The 19,354-nt window shown below is 31.6% G+C and overlaps 2 protein-coding genes across 2 annotated transcripts in view; one reads left to right on the top strand and one right to left on the bottom strand.

Moving 5' to 3' along the window:
* The window catches only part of Dhc16F (Dynein heavy chain at 16F), a 125,354-nt gene that overhangs the window by 43,268 nt on the left and 62,732 nt on the right, over positions 1–19,354 (bottom strand). The window contains exons 27-39 of the mRNA XM_072541529.1: positions 17,585–17,796; positions 17,241–17,496; positions 16,059–16,731; positions 15,796–15,986; positions 11,286–11,458; positions 8,579–8,762; positions 8,248–8,410; positions 7,984–8,145; positions 7,738–7,914; positions 870–1,066; positions 573–818; positions 272–509; positions 32–192 (exon numbers count right to left, since the gene is read on the bottom strand). Of these exons, the coding sequence (XP_072397630.1) occupies positions 32–192; positions 272–509; positions 573–818; positions 870–1,066; positions 7,738–7,914; positions 7,984–8,145; positions 8,248–8,410; positions 8,579–8,762; positions 11,286–11,458; positions 15,796–15,986; positions 16,059–16,731; positions 17,241–17,496; positions 17,585–17,796 (3,033 nt within the window). The remainder of the gene's footprint in view (positions 1–31; positions 193–271; positions 510–572; positions 819–869; positions 1,067–7,737; positions 7,915–7,983; positions 8,146–8,247; positions 8,411–8,578; positions 8,763–11,285; positions 11,459–15,795; positions 15,987–16,058; positions 16,732–17,240; positions 17,497–17,584; positions 17,797–19,354) is intronic.
* The window catches only part of LOC140448466 (opsin, ultraviolet-sensitive-like), a 105,189-nt gene continuing 88,121 nt past the window's right edge, over positions 2,287–19,354 (top strand). The window contains exon 1 of the mRNA XM_072541563.1: positions 2,287–2,397. Coding sequence (XP_072397664.1) covers positions 2,360–2,397 — 38 coding nt within the window. The 5' untranslated portion in view covers positions 2,287–2,359. The remainder of the gene's footprint in view (positions 2,398–19,354) is intronic.

Below are 19,354 nucleotides of genomic sequence, written 5' to 3'. Positions count from 1 at the left end.
CCAATTGACCAAACTTAGTAAAAGTTGTTACCTAAAATTTTGTGCTGCTGGTATACGTTCCCCATGACATTTTCGTTCCCAAATGTTTACTAGTTCCATACGATAGTTGCTGGTAAATGCACCTAAATAAGCAACGCATGCAGCTGCCATAAGAACATCGCCAACAGAGTTTTCCAATTCAATCCCAAACCTCTAGATTGTTGAAAAATGTTAACAGTAGGTACCTACTCAAAATATTCGAAAATTCTGATTTTACTTTAATTTTATTTACCTCAACACTTTCTTCCCACCTCGACTGCTCATCACCGAGAGCTACATTAAGCCTACCAGCTCGATTCAACCTGGCAGCTGTTAACTCTATATTGTCTTCGATAGCCTTCTTTTCTGCCATTGTGGCGTTAAAATTAGCTTCTAAATTTGCTATTTGTGCTTCTACTTCAGCCAATTTCATTTGCTTGTCTCTGAGCAGGGCCATAACTTGCGCCAGTTCCTTCTCAGCTGTCTGAAGCCTAAATGTGTTAATTTTTAGCAAAAATTTAAGGTTTGTGTTAGTGTTTCCTTTATCTACTTACTTTTTTCTTTTGGGTTCAACGATTCTGTAAACTTTGGCATACATATCAATAGCTCTTACCCACAAACAAAGACTCTTGCAAGCTTTTGATACTTTAAGAACCTTATCCGGAACAAAATCTGGATTTTCTATATAAACCTTCAGTTTTCTCAATACCAAATCGCTGACGTGGTCTTTGTCGTACTCTTGAAGCTTTTTTAAGAAGTGAGCGTCACTCAACACTATTTTGGCGGAAGCCCAATCAGTCCTTAAATATTTATCAATAAGTAAACTATTTTCTAATATGAATAAAACATACTTAGCTCCGAGTAGCAAACACACTGATTCCATAACGACTTGAACCAGTTTTGGAGGTTTTTGAAACACTTTCACCTCATTAATATCGTTCTTGTTTAAAGATTCAAGTGCTTTGGTAGCTGCTTCTAGTGCCGGGAGAGCTGTATCTAGGTCTTTCTGAGCATCATCAGCTATGGCTTGAGTTTCTTCTGCTTTTACCTAAAACAATGAATACCATTTTGAAATAAATATCAATATAAGATAATGAAAGACTAGAAATAATTAAAAATAATCCAGTAATTGGGCAGTCTAAATAGTTCGTAGATGGATTATCGCGTACTAATCTCAGGTAACATTTTCTTGATATTTTAAACAGTGGCGGCTGGTGATAATTTTGTTCAGAGGGCGCTGATTCGAGAATACAAAAAATGAATAGGTACCTACTTACAAAAACCTACTTTTTAAAATGAAACGAAATCTTTCGGTTTGCATCAGATCTGTATATTTCCATCACCTTTTCGTTGAAGTTAGAAAGTTTTCCAATTAAACTTTTGTCGATAGACAACATGGGAAGCGCCGTCGTCAGCTTTCTTCCGACATTGTATTACTTAGAAACATCTTGCTCAATTTCAAAGTAGAGAAACATCTTCTTTCATTTTCTGGAGTTTTTATTGGTATTATTATTATTTAAGATTTTGTACAATTCCGATAAAAGTTGTTAATTCAGGGCAAGATTGGCCATTTATCGGCGTATTTTGTCTATCAGCGCATGCGCCAGGTGCGATTTTTATTGTGGGCAGCGAATCTGTTCAAAGAAACATTGGTTATTGGTTACATGAAAGCAGTACGGCGGCACCGTAACCAAAATAATAACGCACGATGTCGCAACGGCATTAAAACAATAAAATATAGTTCAAAATAGAGGTAACCGTCATATTAAATATAGCCTAGTATTAATTAAAAGCATTACGTACATAAAGTGAAGAGCAAAAAAAAAATGGAAAAAATTACGTCTATGGTCTGATCGATGCCGGGCCCCTTACATCGCCAGGCCCCGGTAAAATTACCGGCTGTACCGCCCTCTCGGCGGGCCCGCCTATCAGATTTAACTTCTATAACTGCTCTTTTTCCGCCATAGATTTATCACTATGCAGTCAATCCTTATCAACGTTTCTCATCATACTGATCAACTTGATCAGTTGCCTATCTATATATATCACCAAATGAAATTTAATCCTCTAACTTTCCAATCTATCAGTCCTTGAAATTAAGAACTGCAAATTGGTCGTGATATTAACCGTTATGTCAATACCCAAGTACCTGATACGGGAGTCTATACCCGTGCTACCCAGGTACCCGGCATTGTTTCGGTAAACTTCGCTTGTACATTCTGATAATAACAGACAATTGAGATTTTTCTTTGTTTGCTATCAGTGTTTATTTAACTGTGCTTAAAAGTTGTTAATATTTTTGTGACTATATGCGTGTTTTATGTTGTAATTACTTGTAATAATGGCAAGAAGAGAAGTGAGTGCTAGCAAATTTAGAAGGTAAGTTATTACTGTTTATTTTTACAATGTTTTATACATAAATCATTCAATTTAAGAATGACGTATGAAAAGCAACAGAAGTACTTGCAACAGTTTATAGACGATATAGATGAGGAAGTAGACAAAAATATCGAAAACCAGGAATCAGATGAGGACTCTGTTTCGCAAAGCAAACCGGATGGAGATGAAGCTTCTGACGTAGAGGACGTTTTTACTGATATCAATAATAAGATTGAAATCGATACCGACGGCGACGATAGTAGTGATGAAGATTTTGACGATTTTCAAGAAAGTTCTTCCCAAAGTGATGTTCTGGTTGCAAAAGATAAAACGATTTGGCAACGAAAACCGTTTACTGCAAGTAAGCAAACCTTTTGCGTGAAAAAACGGGCCCAGTACGTTCTACTAAAACTCTTTCTATTAGAGATACATTCAAATGTGATTTCAATGACGTAATGTGTGTCATAATTATACGCGAAACCAATCGAAAAGCTAATAGCGTTTGTGAAAAGTATAATGTTGAAAACCCCGACAAACCTCGAAATGTTTGGAAGTCACTCACAACAGAAGAATTTGATGCATACTTAGGTATTCTTATTACAGCAGGAGTCTTCTTCTTCTTCTTCGTCTAGCCATTCACGTCCACATCTGAACATAAGCCTCTTCAAGTCTTCCTTTCCATTGTTTTTTATTGAACGCTACTTGTAGCCAATTTTTCCCGGCAGTCCTTTTCAGATCATCTGTCCATCTCATAGGAGGTCTGCCTTTGGGTCTTTTGTGTTGGTATGGTCTCCAGGTTAAAATTGATCTGTGCCATTTGTTTAGATCGCTCCTAGCTACATGTCCAGCGTATTCCCATTTCAACTTTAATGATTTTTGCACCACATCGGTGACTTTGGTTTTCTGTCTTATCCATGTGTTTGTTTTCTTGTCCTTAAGTGATATACCTAGCATTGCTCTTTCCATCGCGTGTTGAGTGACTCTAAGTATAGTCATATTCTTTTTTGTGATTGTCCATGTTTGTGCCGCATAAGTTAATATCGGAATAATGCATGCATCAAAAACTTTAGATCTAAGATGTAATTGAATTTGTTGATTTCTGAGTATATAGTTCAGTTTACCGAATGCTGTCCTCAATGTACAGGACAGCAGGAGTACGGCATTCAAATTCAGAGCACTCGAAAGATTTATGGAAAACAGACTCTCATCCTTTGTACTGAGCAAGTATGGGCACAAATCGCTTTTGGAGCATCAGCAGATTCTTACGGTTTGATAATGACAAAACACGTGCAGAACGTTTGCAAAATGATAAAGCTGCAGCTATTACAGATATATTCCATCTTCTCAATGATAATTTACGTCGTAACTATGTACCGTCGGATTCTCTTACTGTGGATGAACAGTTATTTCCTTTTAGAGGTAGGACACGTTTCACGCAATATATGCCAGCAAAACCTGCCAAGTATGGCATCAAGGTTTGGTGGGTTTGTGACGCCAATAATTCGTATCCACTTACTGGACAAATTTATACTGAAAAAAATTCGACTGGACGTGAAACTAATCAAGGTGAACGCGTAGTAAAAGATTTGTGTTACCGATACAAAAATTCTAGACGAAACATAACAATGGATAATTTTTTCACAACTCTTCCATTAGCCCGTCTCCTGTTGTCTTGGAATTTATCATTAGTTGGTACTTTCAAAAGAAACAAACCATATATTCCACAAGAAATGCTGCCTTCGCCAGAGCGTGATCCTGAATCGTCATTACACGGATTCAGTGCAGATCGTGTTACTATTTGTTCATATGTACCAAAAAAGAAAAAAAGCTTTATCTTGCTGTCAACAATGCATGACAACGATAATGTAAGTGGCCCAAAAAATAAACCTGAAATAATTGAGTTCTATAATACAACTAAAGGAGGCGTAGACAACATGGACAAAATGGTTTCTCATTATTCCACTAAACGCAGAACTTTGCGTTGGCCAGTAGCCTTCTTTTACAATATCCTAGACGTAGCTTGCCTAGCAACCTATATAATTTATACAGAGAATAATCCACAGAGTTCTACTGAAACCAGTAAGCGTAGAATTTTTCTACAAGATTTAGGGAAACAACTAGTGATGCCTGCAATTTCTGCTAGATCTAAAGTACCAAATGTATACCGAAATTTTTCATCAAGGTCAGGAATTGAGTGTATGTTAGGAAAACCTCTACCTACAGATTCAAGTAATACTGCAGAGTCATTACAACTTCGAGATTCCACTGGACGCCTCAAAATTGTTGGAAACTGCTACATTTGTATGTCTTTAGCGAAAAAGCGGCTAAGAAAGACACAAAAATCATGTAATGTTTGTAATCGTCCACTATGTAACGAACACTCAGTAAATATAAGTAAGTGTGGACAATATATTTAAAATAACTTTTACTATTTCCACTATTTTCATATCACTTTTATTATAAATAATACTAGACAGTGCTTCATAATTTACTAAACATTAGTGTTACCCGGGTGCCACGGGTGTGGACGTAATGGTGTAAAAACTTTGACAGGTAATTTTAATATATTATATGCATTTTTTTCTTTGGTCTTTATTATAAATCTCTTCGTTCTAAATAATTTTAGGAATAACTAGAAGCTCGAATAAAAATATTTATACTATCGTCAATGATTCAGATAAAACAATTACCAAGGATACCAAGGTACCTGGGTATAGACACAAAGGTTAAGTCGACATTCAAAAGAAAATTTAAAACTATCGTTCAAGTAATGATATAAATTCTAATATAACGTTCTTAAAAAACATAATAGAGCATATAGAAGCAGCTCTAAAAATATAGGTAAAACGAAGCTCTGCAAAAGATCATAAAAAACAGTGCTCTATCTTCTAGCAGTCATGCTTTGATTGTACTTAAAAAACACAACACTAATGAAAATTTACTTAGTTTTAAAAAGAAGAAAAGCAAAAGAGATACTTGGAGAGAGTACGTATCATCTATAAATTCTTCAACACCCTCCGAGATTATTTGGTCTAAAATTCGCGAACTTAAAGGCTCCGATTCATTTAGACATATAAATACCTTAACACCAAATTCTAGAGACAAAAATATTTCTTATGAATCCCTAACATACAAGAAAAACAAAACAAAGCTTCTACTATTTCTTTTAATAACTCTGACAGCCCCTTAAATGTTCTTTTAACTCTTCAAGAGTTAGAGGTAGGTTTCACTCTCAAATCTAAAAAAAAATATTACAGTAGGTAGTACAGTAAATTAGCGCGAAACTTTATGCAATGTTTTCTATATTTTTAAAATTTAAATATTTTTAAAATTAAATAACGCAATTTTATTATTTATTTATTAAGTATTTATATTTTAAACAAATTATATTATTTTACTAATGTTTGTATTTTGAGAACGATTTCCGAAGTGGAAATTGAAACGTCAATAAACGTACTTTAACCTTTAATTGTGGCTTATTCCCATTTAAATAGTAATTACTTTGAAATGCCCAAGAAAATAGCTTCAGAACTAAATTATATTATATTTAAATAATTCAAAGAATTATTATTTGTGCTACTAATGCCATCTGTTAACGTATTAACAAGGCATACGTTGTTTACTTGTGACAGACCTGTCAAATTCAAACGAAATATTAAATTATATTAAAATGTAAATAAATATCGTTTGATAGTAAATTTGATTATAATATAAACTAAATAATATGTTTAAAAATAGTAATTGTATTTATATACAATTATTTTAAAACGAGAAGTGTGTTAAAAATTTAAACAGATGATTTAATATTGTTAATAATCCGATGACATTTATGACTTTTAAATTTTGACAATCGTTACGAATCGAATCTTTTCTGTCCAAAAATAAATGCTATCCTGGAGAATCCTTTAAACACAAGAAACCAAGTTATTATTAACCCTACAATGCTCAATTTTTAATTTTAGATTGAAAAAAATTATATGTATAGCTATTTTATAAAGAAGTCCGAAAAAATAATTAAAAAAATTTAAAGTTATTTTTTTTTAATTTCAGGACATTTTCGGTAATGTATCAATTTTGATACAAACTGCATTTGGACAAAATTATATATAGAAAATAAAATACTTAAGTACTTTTATAGTATAATATTTTTATTGATGAAATTGAAAGAAACAGTTTGAAGCCTTATTAAAACATAAGTGCAAACCACATTTGTCACATTTAACATAGGTTAATTTTTTATAATTTGGCTTTTTGCATCGGGTTCGATCGCTAGTGTAGATTGGCCAATGTCCTACAGCATCTGTTCGAATATCTTTTGGAAGAATACAGCTTGTTGGCCCTTTCTTTTTCTTCAATTGTATATCCTGTTCAATAGAACTTGTAGATGGTCGTCCTCACTGATTTTCTGCTGTATCTACCAGTTCTGCCCCACTCAGCTCATCTTCAAATACCACTTCAAATATAATGTTTGATATGTCTATATTTTCTAAATCTACATAATTATTCAAGTCTTCAATATCACTTACATCATTCATCTCCACTATCATCAGAATTGTCGACTATAACTTGCAATTCTTTATCTGATAAAGGCCTCTTCATATACCAGGTATACATCTAAAGTAATACCCAAATTACATTATGTATCATAAATGATACAAACAAATTTTTTACCATACCTTTAAAAATAATAGTAGATGCTGAATAAAACTAATACTGGCTGACTTGTGGATGTATAATAACCAGAAAACGCAAATTTGCACATTCAAAATGTGTATATATAATAGAGTAGTATATATGTATCGAATATGTTACATAGTGCTGTTTGGACTTAATATTATTTCACTGTATTATACATGTACATTCTCCGTATGTTTCATATATGATACATTGAGCAGTGTAGGGTTAACCGTCTAAGAACTGACCATAGTGCATTAACACACAAATACTTAATAACAAAAGAACCTCTACCAATCTGCTCCAGATGCCCTAATCCACTGATCGTTAAACATATCCTGCTTGATTGTGTGCAATTCATGGAAGAAAGAAGATTCCACGAAATCACAGATGATGATCTAAAAACAGTGCTCACCAAAAACCTAACCTAACCTATTACAGTATTAACCTATAAAAGACATTCAAGTTATACAATTCTATGGTTGATGTGGTTTTGTTTAAAACCTGTTTAAATAATAAAAAATAAAGTTTCAATAGAAACGTGAATGAGTTTTCAACAGAAATATGAAAATATAAAATACAATTAATTCTTTTTATATAATTTTTTAGGGAGGACGGCACCCCGTAGCCCTCCCTCACCAGCCGCTATTGATTTTAAACACTTACTTTGGCAACTTCTTCGTCAGCTTTAACGATGGTACGAACTTTGTCGGCTTGTTTTTGTTCTTTACTGAGAAAGACCATCAATTCTTCGGCAGCTACTGATTTTTGTGCCAGAACAGGCTCCAAAGCCGTCAAAGTTTCCTTCATACTATCTATCACGTTATTAGTTTCGTATAATTTCTAAAATAGTAAGAAAATTAGGTATTGGCCATACTTACGATACATTTAACAAGCAATAAGTAAATAAACCTTCAATCCGTTGTTTATTCTGTCTCTAGTTCTAGTTATTTTGTCTTTCTTCATTCCCAACATCGATTGGTATAGTTTGATCAGTTCTAAATAGCTGCTGGGTGTTGTATAATAGTATCTCTTCATTTCTTCATAGAATCTCACAGTCATCATCTCTACACTCTGAAAATATTATTTATGTGTGCAAACAGTTCTATTAATTATTCGGATTAAAACTGATTAAACTGTTTAAAATCAAGTTGATTAAATTACATAATAGATTACCTCGTGCATTGCTACACAAACTCGTGCTAAACGAGTGGAAATATCTTCCCCTAAACTTATCATTTCACTCTCTGCTACCGAAAGTAAAGCCTCTTGGGGCCATTTTTCAAACCAGTCGATAGTACAACAGTTAACAAGAGATGGGAACATTCTACATCGTCTTCTACAAAATAAAACAAGTTGAAATTCAAAATAGTTCAGAAGAGTTCAATAACTGTTTTTTTATTCACAAATATACATTTAAAACATATACATAAGGTTTTAAGATTAGTGGGTAAGTTACCAAGATTATAGGGAAAAAATAAATGACTATTTTAGAGACATTGATTACCTAAAGGCATCTCCTACAGGACTCATACAGATAACCAGGTGCAATTTAATTCTTACTCTGCTAATGAAGTGGTTGTATATTCCATCTCGATTGGCCTCATCTATTCCTGCTTGTTTAGCGGCACCACGAACTCCTATAATTACATGTTCGTACTCTTCCGCTTCGTAAAGATTGGGGACTTCCCCTAAAATAAAAAAGGTAACGATATTGTTTCTTCAAATTTTAAACAAAACTGGATTAGGATGTTAGCCTTAGTGTACGTCCAAAATATTTTTAATAATCAGAAATAATCAACTTTATGTTTGTTATGAAATTATATAGTGAAGGTCTTGAAAACGTAGCTATTGTGGAAAATGAAAATGACAGTAGATTTATTTTATACTTTTAAAAGTATATAACACAGCAATATTACCACTCGTGACATGTGTGATGCCGTCTCTAATATAATTGTCTTTTTGGTTATGAAGAATCAGTTGATTCCATAGACATATAATACAAGATATACTGACTGCTGCAATTCAGTCGCGTTCCCCCAGTGCGAAAGAGTAAACGGACGCAAAGCAGTCCCTGCATCTATATATAATGGGCCGGGTTTATCGACCACGTGACCTTCTCATTGGTCATTTGGGTCACGTGGTGGATAAACCTGGGCAATTAGAAAGAGAAGCAGGGACTGCTTTGCGTCAGTTTACTCTGTCGCATTGGGGGAACGGACTGGTATTGCAACGATCAGTCTATCTTGTATTACATATCTATTGTTGATTCGTCCAGGCCGTCAGTTTAAGTTTATACAACCAACGAAACGAAGACTAAAAACCATGGTACAATGAATACAGAAGGTATGATATTGCGCATGACATTTGACAGCTGGCCCAGGAGTGTGACGTAGTCAAGACCACTCAAACCACCTCGAACTGCTCGAACCCATTATTACAGCTTAACGTACTATCTATTTTGTACTAGCTATTTTGAAATTATGGTCAAAAAATGATCAAATGTTTTTGAAATTTTTTGTTTTGATTATAATTAAATAAAAAATATATTTTCAGTAGCATAAAACCTTTACTTTTCCTAGGGATTCAGGCGAAATATTTATTTTTGTTTTCATACATATACTAATAATATAAGCTTTTTTCTGTATGCAAATCCTTTGAAATTTAAAAATTTTCTGCAGAGGAAATACTGTGAATAGGTAAATAGTAGTAGATTTGCGTATTCTGTTTCACTGTCACTTATTTCCCAGCAGTTTTACTGAAATAAAAACAAAATAGATTACAATAAAGAAAAATCTGTTTTACAATTAAATATGGTATTTTAGATGAGTTATAATGAAATTTAGTAAAATAAAAAATATACACATTACTATAACCTACCGATTATTATATGCAAAATTTACTTATCAAACAATATAATAATATAAAAATAAGGCACAAATAAGTTCAAACGCAAAACACAATAAATATCGACTTCAGACGACTTTACACCGGCAAGACAAAAGGCTTGTATAAAAACAAAAGTTCGACGATAATATTGGTCATCCTCAAATTGCAAGTTATGAGATAATAAATATATTTTAAAGTAACTCAATACTGACTGAGTCATCTATTTTATAATAGAAAAATAATTTAGATATAAGCTTACATTATGTCTCTTTATATAAATATATACACGTCGCAAGTGAATATTCCACATCTTTATGAACCATCGCTGTTAAAAATGGGTGCTTTTAAAAACATTTGGATAAACTGAGTGATGTGCATAGTTATGCAACTAGAAAAAACTCCATTATAATATCTTTCATTTTATAGATTAACGAAGACCCAGAATTCATATGAATATACCAGTTTAAAGCTGTTTAACATGTTACTGTAAAATTGTTATTTTTATAGACAGCAACCTTAAATGGTTCTTTCATATCGATTTGTTAAGTAAGAAACTAGCCTCAGCTTGCTATGCAATTTGCAATAAGAACTGTTTCGGAAGAAATCAATTTAGCATCTTCCAGAATAAGATATTTTTCTTTGTTAAATTATGTTATCAATATTAAAATATATAATGTTATCATTATTATAAACAATACCAAGATAATTTTATGTTTGAATATTACAAAAGATGTCATTTAAAATGTTGTGCAATATTGTGTGACCTCACTACACTACAATATTCGATGGCCAGCTAGCTCATCCGATCTAAATAAAGTTGACTTTATCATTATTTATTTTGATTTTGTGTTTTGTTCAGTAGGTATATACGTACAAATTCTGTGTACCTTCATTACCAGTTTTTTGTATCTTTTTAAACATCTGAAATATCGAACTCTGGAGTATAAGTTAATTAACCTGTACCTACGTATAATAAAAGATAATTAAAACTTGTTTTATAAAGGATATCTATGTTAACAAAATAACTGTACCAAAAATCAATAAATTTAAATTAACTTCAAAATTTTATTTATGATTAAAATATTTAAAATATTAAAATATAAAATATAAAAAAACTTAAAATTAAAAGTCTTTCCTATACTACATTCAAATGTTGCGGGAATAAGCGTTCTTGACTACGTCATGCGCGAAAGCGAACCGATTTTGGAACATTATGTATCATACCTTGTGTATTCATTGTACCATGACTAAAAACAGTGCTCTTAGCCTCTTTCCAAAAATATAAATTTATTGGCGATTATATTAAAATAAAAATTGTTGTTTACCTGAATTAAGTAGATTGTTGATGTCTTCTAGAAATTCTTCCTGCACTATCTGTGTATCAGTAAATAGAAATACACTGTCTTCGAATTCCACGCCTGCGTGGAAGCACATCTTTCTCAAGTCTTCAAAGAATGCCATGTGGTCGTAGTTTCTCGTCAGTTCTATTTGAAAACACCTAAAATTGTGTACTACTTGTATAAGTACCATAATACTATATAATTTGATCAGATAGAAAACTTGGTATATTTTGGTCTTTTATGGGAAGAAAACTACACGATTAAGAAGAATAAATACGTTATTTATCGTTTCAAAGTTTGTAGATTGAACACTATTTGCGTCGGTTGTAGGGTGAACTGACTAGCTACATCCGATGCAGCCAGTCCCAAAATCGTAAAAGGGTAGGCGTAGAAGAGTAACACCTCTCTAAAAAACAATGACATAACGTTAACGCGGAAGAACCAGACAGGGAAGGCTAATCTCTTAAGTTATAACAGACAATTGCCCTAGAGAAAGAAAACCTCAATGCAAAATTTCTCTGGCCTCCCAGGTTGTGGGTTAGCAGGAAAATCTATATTTATCTACGAAGGAGTACTGAAAGAACAAAGAGGACAGAAAGGAGTAGCGATACTAGTAAAAAAGAAATACAAGATAAACCTCACAAACATCGATATAATAAATTAATAAATAATGAAAATAAATATGAACGTTATAGAAAGAATACTTGCACTAATAAACATATATGTCACACTGATTACTAACCAGTCCAAACTAAAGAAGACTTTTTTGATGCAGTGAGAGGAGTGATTGACGATACAGGAAATAACCAAGAGAAAATACTACTAGGTGATTGTAATCGTCGGATTGGTGAAAGGAACAACGATAAAGTAGTATAATAACATGGCGGAAATGGAGTCAAAGATAACGGCGAGAGACTGATAGATATGTACAGAATATGAACTCCGAATAATGAACAACTTGTATAAATATAGAAAAATCAACACAATACAAAGACACAACCAACAAGACAGCAAAAATCAATCATTGACTATATAATCATAGAATAAAAGTCATCAAGTCGAATAATGGAAATAAGAGTATGTTAAGGAATAGCATGTGCATCAGACCTATTAACAAAAAGGAGAGATGTATTAAATAGATTCGTGGAATACTTTAACCAGACACTAAATATAGAGAAAGAAAAACAAAACCTGGCAGACGAAAGAGATGAGGTAAGGGGCACAGACGAGAGACAAGAGGAACCACCAACGATTCTTGAAGTTAAAGATGCAGCTAAAAAACTAACCAGAAACAAATCATCCGGAATAGATAATCTTCCAGCTGAACTATGTATATAAAGAAGATGGCCATGATACCATATTGCCATTACAGCAGCTTATAAAAGACATATGAACACAGAAATCCCTCCCCAATGATTGGAATATTGGAATACTTTGCACCATACCCATTAAAGGTGATATCTTTGAATGCTTTACGCTTCTAAATGCAGCGTATAAAATATTTTCCACAGTACTATGTCTTCGTATAGCACGATATGCAGAATGGATAGTATGAAAATACTCGACTAGTTTCAGATGTGGTAAATCGACAATTCATCAGATTGCAACTCTGAAACAAATAAAAAAAACACTGGAATATGGCATAGATACTCATCACATATTTAAAGACTACAAAGCAGCCTACGACTCTGTGAATAGAAGGGAAATGTACAAAGCAATGAAAGAGCTAGGAATACCAAGTCAGTTGTTAAATTTAACAAAACTAACTTTTGAAAAAGTTGAATGTTGAGTACGAATTCAGGAGGATCTGTCTGCACCTTTTAAAACAATTAACGGGCTGCGCCAGGGAGATCCTCTCTCCTGTATATTGTTCAATCTGGCTCTGGAAAAAGTAATAGTATGTCACAAATCACAACCATTAATTCAATATATAATAAAGCAGTGCAAATCCTTGCCTATGCTGATGATATCAATATTAGTGGGAGAACGAAAAACGTGTACGAGAGGCGTATGTAGCATTAAAAGAATCTAAGTATAGTGACGCTTTTTGCTGATGCTTGAAGTAGAAACAAACTACCTGACTTGACAATGGCAAGTGCGACCTTGGCGAAACGTCAACCAAAATTATTCAACGCGGAAATTTTAAGTGTAACATATATATATATATATATATATATATATATATATATATATATATATATATATATTTATTTATTTATTTATTTATTTATTGAAGTTATACTTCTATACGCGCGCTCCACGTTGGAAATTTGTACGGGAGTGAATCGGTGAAATCATTACATATGTAAGATAATGAGTAAGAGAGAGACAGAAGATATATTTTCTCTCTCTGCCTCTCTCGAGAATAAAAATGTTCCTTTTGTATATATATATATATTATTATATATATATATATATATATATATATATATATATATATATATATATATATATATATATATATATAATATTATATATATATATATATATATATATAATAATATATATATATATATATATATATAATATAATATTTATTAATATTATTATTTATATGATATGTTTTGTATTATTTATTAAATGTTAATAATTATTTTAGACTTTTGTATTTCAAAATAATAATCTCAATAAATGACTGTATGACCGAGAACTTTCAATTTTGAAATACGTTTGTGTCATGTCTAATTGGCAAATATTTTACGTGTTTGGTTCATACGCTGGTGTATGTGAGTTCGAATCCCAATATGAATTTCCTTTTGTATTTTTGAAATATTTAAAAACCCCACGTTAATTTTATTAAATATATATAATATACGCAAAAATGCTAAATTTTAAAATAAAATGAAAATTTACAACATAATCCGAGTTGTTGGTTTTTGAAGTTATACTTCTAGACGCGCGTTCGACTTTGGAAATTTGCACGAGAGTAACAAGCCTCGTTAGGCATGTTGAATTATAAATTAAAACTTGTAAATATCTCAAGAAAGTTCAAATGTGTACTTATATACACAACAAACAACAATTAAATATTGTATTTATCAATGTCAGATAAATTGACAGTTGTATCACCAAACAATATTTATATGAATATATATATATATATATATATATATATATATATATATATATATATATATATATACAAATACTTATGAATATTTCATTTTAATAAAATTTGTATTAATATTATAATCATGCTAAATTAAACATATGGGTAAGTAAGTTATGGATACCTATTGTCATTTTTAAATACTGATAAAAATTATTTATTTAATATCTTAGCATTTTTAGAATCGGAAACATTTATTTGTTATTATTTCCACTGATTGATTACTTTATTTTTAATTATTAGCTTACTTATTTATAGAAAATGGTATATTAAATTAATATTAAGTACATTGTTTCTTTTGTAAACAACTAACCTAAATTTTTTTAAATAAAATCTTAGGTTAGAGTTTTAAAATATTCGAACTATAATCGTAATATACATCGCCTAATTAGCCGTGAATTAATAATGTGAATGACGTGAATAACCGCCTAATTAGTCGAATTCTGGTCACGGCAATGTGCTAACATGTCATGGTGAGGCATGTGAGGAATTTAAAAATATTAATTACTGTGTTTAAAACAATAAAATGTATTTTGAACAAATTTTACAAACAGGTGTATATAAAAAATACTCCCGCTCCAAAAAAAAAATTATTTTGAAAAAATTATTGTTGGAAACGAAAAATTCGATATAGGGTAGGATTAAAAATGATACTTTTGTTTATCTATATAAAAATAACGATTTTACAAATTTTTAGAATAAAATAAAACATAGTTTAGAATAAACATTTTACAACAGCGATTCAATGCTCAGTTTTTGAAGTTATATGCGTATATTAAACATATGCGTAAGTAAGTTATATATATTGTAATTTTTAAATACTTATGACTATTGCATTTTAATTTGTATTGTATTATTATATTGAATTATGTTGCAGTGTATTGTATTTTTATATTAATAACAAAATAAACAATAAATTTTACTGCAGATTATGTGTAAAAAATTTTTTTGCATTCAACTCCTTTCATACATATATGAAAATAAAAATATACATTTTCATCAAAATATTATTATATTTTGAAGAAATCCTCCTATTACAAGTCAAATGTTGTTTATATACAGCAACCGATGCACCATATACCTATATACCTATTTCTGTTTCTCTTTCTGCTCTCTCTTACTTATAGCATTACATATGTAATGATTGTGCAGATTGACTCCCATAAAAATTTGTAACGGCGAACGCGTGTATAGAAGTATAACTTCTACCGGCAGTCCCACTGGACTGCCACACCCGTTTTTTTACTCTGCAGTTACAAATAATATGTTCTGCCGTTTTCTCTACATTTTAGTAGAATCTGTAAGTTGCTTTGTCAACTTGTTGACACTGTTCATTTTACAAACGTGATATATGACGAGTAATTTGAAAATCATTAGCTTACTTACTTGTACATGTTTAGATGGGCAGCCAGTTTCGTCAAACTCTGTTTTCCCATACCACCCACGCCTACTAGCAATGAATTACCGCGTTCTGATCTTAACACTCTGGCAATACGAATACAATGCTCGACGGCCATCATAAAAAAGATGAGCTTCATTTCTTTAGCGGTAGTTAAGTTAAAATCATCTAAATAATCCTAAATAATAAAAAAAATATATATAAAATATGAATAGATTACAAGGAAAAATAAATATGAAATCATACATACTTGTAACACATTTTTCAGCTTGTCAATGTTCTTTAATTCTTCATATACTCTGTTTTTCTTTTCTGCTCCCATTTGTATAAAATCGCCAAATAGCAAAATTGGTGGATTTTGTATAATTTCTCCTTCTGGTAGCTCTATTACAGGACTTCCGAAGTTTCGAACACAAATATCCTTCATCAGAAGATAGAAATAAGATTTATCTTCAACGTTTATGAGTCGGTCATGGAAAACTCGCAAGCATTCGTGATAAAATAGCCTTAACATATCTACTTCTGTGCGCATAGATCCCGGATCTGCTTGGGTGATCCCTTGGATACATTTAGAGAGATCTCTGAGATTGAATACATAATGAGATTTAGCTGGGGTTGGGAGAAGATCACTTTCTATCCTTTGATAGATATCTACAGCTGCATTCACCATGTATTCAGTCAAATCTCTTATTTCGTTGGTAAAAGGATTTAGGAAACCTCTCAAAATAGATTTAAAAATAACTTTGAGAGCTACTTCACTGGGTGGCGGAATGAGCAACATGCCAAAATGTCTCACAAATCGAGGTGTTAAAGGATTTCTACCACCACCAGGAGGTGCACATGCTACAGTTATTATTACGTCTCTGATGTCCTTCCAAAACAGTTTTTCTCTATCGTAGAGACCTCCGTAGTCTAACAGTTGCCTAAAATAGTTCATAATAAAATGATGGTCTAAAACGAAGTAGGTATCATGCCAGTGTTAATATAGGATTGATGATGAAGGGTCGGATAAAAAGTGAGAATAAAAGAAGAGATGGCTATAAATATAATTGGCTAGGCAACAGACGAAATAATAAAAATGCAGATAAAGGGAAAAACAATAAAAAATTGTCCGAACGAGAATCACCATACATAAAAAATAATGATTGTGAACGTGAGAAATAGAAAGAAATTCAAAAATAGACTAGGGAATACTAAGAAAAAAATACAAAACTCATAATAAGAGAGGGATAGAGAGAGACATAGAGAAGAACCCAAAGTATTAATATAAAATAAACTAAAATATATTAACACAAAAGGAAAAGGTAGATTACTAATAGAAAAGTAAATAAAAAGAAATAATTGAGATACAATAGAAAGTATAATAGAAACAAGAAATCAAAAGGAATAAAAAACGAAAAATGTGAAAAATATACTAAAACTTAGTAGGTACCTTAGAAGTTCAATAGGAGGCTGTGCTCCGTACGTGTCCAATTTGGGCATATTGACATCGTCTACGAAGATAACCACCTTTTTGCCGACTGGGGCACCTATCAACGTTCTCTTCTTTTTCTCCAACTTTAGTTCGATAATTTCTTGCGTTCTAGCACTGCTGGTTTGGGCTGAAAAGTTTATGGTAGCCGGAACGAATTTCTGGGTAAGAAATAATCTTTGTAGGCAATCTTTTGCTACCACAGATTTACCAACACCTTAAACACACAAAACAACACGAATACAATACCTGAGAAAAAATATATTTTGTATGTTATTTATTTAAATATGACTTAATAAACTTACCTGTTTCGCCTGTTATAAAAACCGGGCTATCAACGTAAATAAGTCTTTCCATGATGTATCCAAAACGTACAGTATCCATTGTAGGAACTAAGGTTTCGAAATAAGATAGTTCTGGACTGTATTTGAAAACAGGTATAATTTTCGACCAAAGTTCCATCCTGTGAGATACTACATCCATGTAAAGGTCCCAAAGATCGTAACTGGCTTGTATCCTGAAATTATCGAATAAAGGAGAAATGAGTAATATTGTGTTTATAATGGGACTTTTATGTCGTTAAAAATTTATATTTTACATATGGTGTCTATAAACACCACATCTCTTTAAATCATCTCATACCTCTTCTATATCTCAATGTTTTCATTTGTATATATTGCTTTATGTTTTTCACCAATATGTCTCATTTCTAAAGTTGTAAAGAATGCTGTTTTCGTGAGCAATAATTCTTCTATGCAGATATTGATGTGCCTGACCAATATATGTTGGATCACAGTTAGGGAGCGGAGTTATTTGCGATCAATTTTGATGAAATATGCGCATATATACCTAAGCTGTAAAAAATTACGAAATATGCGCAAGATATGCATAAAAATTCAAAAAAATACGCATTTCGAAAAATCACATATTTTCTGTCTATTCTTTCAAATAAAAACATTATTTTTTATACATACGAAATTTATTCATCTTTTTTACAAAAACTGTTATCAATAAAGAAGTAGGTACCTATTTAGGATAAAACAACAATATGACTACATATATCTTTTATTATAATTAACTGCAATGTGTTTTTCCAAATTATTTACGCGGAAACATTTTCTCTGATCTGATAAAATATTTTTATAACCTGCAAAACTCTTTTCAACATCAACAGAGGTAATTGGGACGTATTTAAAATAATTTGTTAAAGCCGAAAATTCTACACCAAAATCAATTTCAAAATTTCTATTAAAAATTTCGTATATGTCCTCCAAAGTTTTAAAGCCTTTATTTTTTTCTAGAACGAATACTAATTTCTTAATAAAATTACCGATTTCACCGGGAACTTTTGAAATGTTTGCTTTAAAGTTTCTAATTCGACGAATTCCATTAAAGGCATTTTCTGCTTTTCTAAATTATTTATTATTAATTATTAAATTATTAAATTATTTATAGTTTTTGCTATTTAACTATTCTTGATAAAATTTAGCTGATTTACCAGTTAAGTCGTTTTTACAATATTTTGTGCCTTTATAATAGCAGCACTTTCTTCGGTGTTAAATTCTAGAAGGAATTCCTTAATCGCGACGAAATATTCAGCATAAAAACTTGCAGCTTCCAACCAAGTTCCCCACCTAGTCAATACTGATTTGGTAGGTAAAGGTATATTCGGTAATTTGTTACCGAATACCAGTGTTGTAAATTATATCTTTCTCTAACGGTAGATAATGTCTGAGATCAACAATTTTATCCCAGATTAAGGTGATGTTACTGACAACAACGCCATTGTTCGGGTAGTTCTTTTATTGTATGCTATCTGTAAGTCAGTTTCATAAGCGCACTGACAGGGGTTTCATAAAGAAGAGAACAAAATTGTTTGTAGGCGCTTTTACGTATACTTTTTGTGATTTGTGAGTAATTTAGTTTAATTCAATTTGGTGGAAAATAATAAATATGACTAACAATAGTAATAATGAACCGTGTATCAAAAAGAAACGTCACAATTTAGCACGTGAAGAAAATATGATCGGAAATGTGTTTGAAGGATTTGGAGCCAGAGAACAAAATATGAATGT

Source organism: Diabrotica undecimpunctata, chromosome 1 (assembly GCF_040954645.1).
Source record: "Diabrotica undecimpunctata isolate CICGRU chromosome 1, icDiaUnde3, whole genome shotgun sequence".
Classification (NCBI taxonomy): Eukaryota; Metazoa; Arthropoda; class Insecta; order Coleoptera; family Chrysomelidae; genus Diabrotica; species Diabrotica undecimpunctata.
Note: the sequence above shows the minus strand (reverse complement) of the source record. Positions and strands in the feature narration are given on the sequence as shown.